At 50.8% G+C, this 4,187-nt stretch overlaps 1 protein-coding gene across 1 annotated transcript in view; it reads left to right on the forward strand.

Moving 5' to 3' along the window:
* Nucleotides 1-3,483, forward strand: part of PSMC6 (proteasome (prosome, macropain) 26S subunit, ATPase, 6) — a gene marked incomplete at its 5' end in the record, with an annotated part of 5,583 nt that extends 2,100 nt beyond the window's left edge. Inside the window, 8 exons of the mRNA XM_010146156.1 lie at nt 685-772; nt 914-975; nt 1,060-1,183; nt 1,381-1,442; nt 1,966-2,086; nt 2,188-2,268; nt 3,179-3,250; nt 3,365-3,483. Of these exons, the coding sequence (XP_010144458.1) occupies nt 685-772; nt 914-975; nt 1,060-1,183; nt 1,381-1,442; nt 1,966-2,086; nt 2,188-2,268; nt 3,179-3,250; nt 3,365-3,483 (729 nt within the window). The remainder of the gene's footprint in view (nt 1-684; nt 773-913; nt 976-1,059; nt 1,184-1,380; nt 1,443-1,965; nt 2,087-2,187; nt 2,269-3,178; nt 3,251-3,364) is intronic.
* Between the last annotated feature and the right edge of the window lie 704 nt (nt 3,484-4,187).

Here is a 4,187-nt window from a genome sequence, read left to right on the forward strand (position 1 = left end):
TTCTCTCTGCTCTGTCGCTCCCTCTGGCAGTGGAACCATCCCCCTTGTCCTGTCCCCACAGCCCCTGCTGACCAGCCCCTGCCCAGCTTTCGGACACCCCTTGCAGCACTGACAGGCTGCACTCAGGTCTCCTCGCAGCCTCCTCTGCTCCAGGCTGAACTACCCCAGCTCTCTCCCCTCTCCTCCCAGCAGAGGGTTCCACCCTCGGGTCACTGCTGGGGCTCCTCTGGCCCCACTCCAGCAGGTTCATCCTACCACACCAGCGCTTTCCATGTTTCATTACCTCAGACCCCATCTTCCAATACTCTGAGACATTGTTTCCATGTTTCCCAGCTTTTTCATTGTCTTTGTGGCAAACAGCAGCATGGTTGCAGGCTGCTGAAGTAATGCTGATAGTTTGGGCTGCGAGAGCGGTGGGTGGCACAAGCCTGCTGGAAATGTGGGTGTTGGAAGAGCAGCTTGTGCCGCCAACTGACCGTGACAGGGATTGTTGTGTGCTCCACATGCCTCGCAAAAGTAGAGAAAGGTTATTCTAAACACCAAAGCACCGTTCTCCAACTTATGTTTTATCTCTGCTGTTAGGGAAGCACACTGTGGGTACACCCCAACCTACCGTCAGTGCCCTGGGGTTGCCAGTCTGGTTCAAAACTCAGCGCCGTGGTTTGTTTATCCGTCTCTTGGCAGGTGATAGAGCTGCCGCTTACAAACCCCGAGCTATTCCAGCGCGTGGGAATTATCCCTCCGAAAGGCTGCTTGCTCTACGGGCCCCCCGGTGAGTCTCACGAAAGGCTGATGAGTGCGAAGTTGTGCCTCAGACTGTGGTGATAGCCACGTTTGTTTGGTTTTCTTTCTGTTTTTTAAGTCAGTACGTGCGGCGTGGGGCTATTAAACAGCTTCTCTCTCCTCTGCCCAGGGACGGGGAAGACACTGTTGGCCAGAGCTGTGGCCAGCCAGCTCGACTGCAACTTCCTCAAGGTAGCGTGGTTTGATTTCCTGCCCTCACGCTTAATCTGTCTGTGCCCCAGTCACTCACTCCCCCTCTCTGTTGTCGCTCACAAGGTGGTGTCGAGTTCCATAGTGGACAAGTACATCGGCGAAAGCGCACGGCTGATCCGAGAGATGTTCAATTACGCCAGAGATCACCAGCCCTGTATCATTTTCATGGACGAGATCGATGCTATCGGTAAGGCCTGGAGGATGGCCAGAGATTAGCCATAAAGCTGCAGCCTGTCCCCTCGTGCAGGGACAAGTGGTTCGTGCGTGTGTTTAACTCTTTAAAGAGCCACCACCACTCTGTTCAAAAAGGATACCTGAATTGTCTTTAGACTTACTGTTACCTGGAGGCAAAAGTAGAATACTGATGAGTTTGGTGTGCTGCAGGTGGTCGCCGTTTCTCTGAAGGCACCTCAGCGGACAGAGAGATTCAGAGGACTCTGATGGAGGTGAGCGTCTGATCCCTGACACTAAATAACACAGACAGGATTGGTTGTGCTGTGACCCGGCGTGGTAGAACTTTCTCTGAGTAAATAACAATCTTGCTCTGGTAAACTGGGTGGTGTGAAGAGCATTTTACACCCACTGGTGATAATTAAGAATTCTGGAGCTAGTGGGAAACTTCCTTGGCCCGTGTATGCAAACGGTTTGCTCGGTGTTGGGCAACGACCAGCTCCTTCAGTCCTGGCACCGCCTCATTGTTTCAGCCAAGCCTGTCACTTTTGAGCCCTGCTTTGCTCAAGACTTTTTTGTCTGGGCAGAACGTTTCCAGTGTCTCTCTTAAGCTCTTTTTTTATTGCTTATAGAACGTGCAGGGAGCTGGTGGCCTTTCACTAGACAGCTCGTAGCATTCTTTTTCCTGATTTATATTCACCGCTTTTACATCTCAGCGAAAATATGCAGAAAATAAGTGCAGTGATCATACAGGGAAGGTTTGGGGTTGTTTAAAAACAACCGTCTGTTTTCCGTTAGCTGCTGAACCAGATGGATGGATTCGATACTCTGCACAGAGTTAAAATGATCATGGCTACGAACAGACCAGACACGCTGGATCCTGCGCTTCTGCGGCCGGGAAGGCTGGATAGGAAAATCCGTGAGTTACTCAGAAGGCTCTGGGCCGCGGCTGGAAGGAGGATGTTACCCCTGTGAATCGTGGGGTTTTTCTGTCTTTATTAAAGCTGTAATTCTTCCTAGATATCGATCTACCAAATGAACAAGCCAGACTAGACATCTTGAAGATTCATGCAGGTCCTATCACTAAACACGGTGAAATAGGTAAGTAAGAAGCTTCCTACTTGTGTCTGTAAAACTGTGAGAGGGTGGGTTGTTATGAAGACTTTGCCCTTCGAGTTCCTACTCTTACACCGGCCACACAACTTCCCCTCTCAAAATTCTACTGATTTTTAAAGCATCCTGATTGAGCTGTTGCTAAGTCTCCCTTTGCAAAGGAAAACTGAATATAAACTCATGGAACACAGGCGTAAACTGGAAAGTCAACACGATTCCCGTTCCTGTTCTAAAGGAAAAGCTTAATGCAAATCAACAGCATTTTCATAGCCCCCTCCCAAAGGTAAATGGTCCCTGCAGGAGTCTGAAAGCAGTAAAGAATCTTTAAAAGTCATGGTGAAACTCACTTGGGAGTTCAGAGGCTGAGCACAGTCGTAGTTTCACGGTGGCAGCCCAGAGCTTTCCTCCAGCAAACAGCGCTCACGATTTGCCTTTAAAACGCTGTTGGTCCCTGGAAGGGCCCCCAGACCCTTCTGAGATGCTGGCAGGAAGGGCAGGACCTGCTGGCAAGGTGGGGCGTGAACCGCGTTAAAACCCTGAGATAACGACCTGTTCCAGTTACGATCACTTGGAGAGGCGTTTTCTGGGGCTTTTTGCATCGTTTGAATAAGAACGTTGCCTCGATGTGGCTCCTCTTGCATTTCATGTCCAGGGTTGCAGCCACACGTTAGTAACTTTGGGGTTTAACGATATCACACGAGCTGTTGGCTGCGATATGTGTTTGTTGCCATGAAAGGGGTGACAGAGCTGATGAGGTCAGTCAGTTTAATTCATCAGCCACCTCTTTGTGCTGAAACCAAAGCAAAGCGTTTCTTTGTCAGCCGGATCTGAAATCCGCTGGCATCCGTAACGGGACGCGAGGGTCGATTTCTAATCGGTGATTGTGTTTTACGAACAGATTATGAAGCGATCGTGAAGCTTTCCGATGGCTTTAACGGAGCAGACTTGAGAAATGTCTGTACCGAAGCAGGTATTTTCCTCACTCTCCATTTTTGGTTAATGCCAAAACGGCTTAGATCTTTCCTCTTGTTGGCTGAGCGTCTGTCCTACCGCCCCACCGGCTTATTCTCGCTCCTCCTCACAGGCATGTTTGCAATCCGCGCCGATCACGACTTCGTGGTGCAGGAGGACTTCATGAAAGCCGTTCGAAAAGTGGCCGATTCCAAGAAGCTGGAGTCCAAGCTCGATTACAAACCCGTTTAATTAAGCGCACCGTGTCGTTTGCGACGGGCTGCACGCATCGTGTACAAACAGCGGGAGGTGTCGTACCTCCCGATCGATGTCATAAGGTGTCTGTGTAACGTGTAGCTCGTGATTCGGTAGCGCTAGTTGCAGGTTGGCTCCAGCAGCGTGATTCTGAAATACAACACTCATTACACCCGGGGTAAGTGAAAGGGGTGGAGATGTGTTCTCCTAGTCATGGTGTGAGTTCGTAAACGTGCCTGAAAGGGTCAGCGGGCTTGAAGTCAGTTCACCTGACTTTTTTTATATCAGCGAATTTCCTTTCCCTGACCAGTTTACGAATAAAACCTGTTTAAATCTGCGTGTCCCTGCGTACCTCCTCTGCGACTCTTGGGGAGAGCAGCGTTAGGGCTCTCTGGGCTTTGAAGAGCAGCTTTTCTGTGGCCACAGCCCTTTCCTCGGGCAGAGGAGGGCGGATGGATCCAGCAGAGTTCTGACTGCAGCTTCTGGGGTGGCGCAGGGGATACCTACGGCGGATCTGTCCCTGTTCCAGGTTCAGCTGCTCTGCATGGGCTGGAGCCGGCTGATACACTTGTGTGCACTCTGGTGTGTCCAGTAGTGCTAATTATCCTACCTGGATTACTCCGGGTGTGAGTACACCGGGTTAACCCCAGCCTTGCCAGCAGACGCAGCGCTTACAGCATCTCCTGGCAGCTGTCGAGCCG

This window comes from Buceros rhinoceros, unplaced genomic scaffold (assembly GCF_000710305.1).
Source record: "Buceros rhinoceros silvestris isolate BGI_N320 unplaced genomic scaffold, ASM71030v1 scaffold11632, whole genome shotgun sequence".
In the NCBI taxonomy this organism is placed as follows: domain Eukaryota; kingdom Metazoa; phylum Chordata; class Aves; order Bucerotiformes; family Bucerotidae; genus Buceros; species Buceros rhinoceros.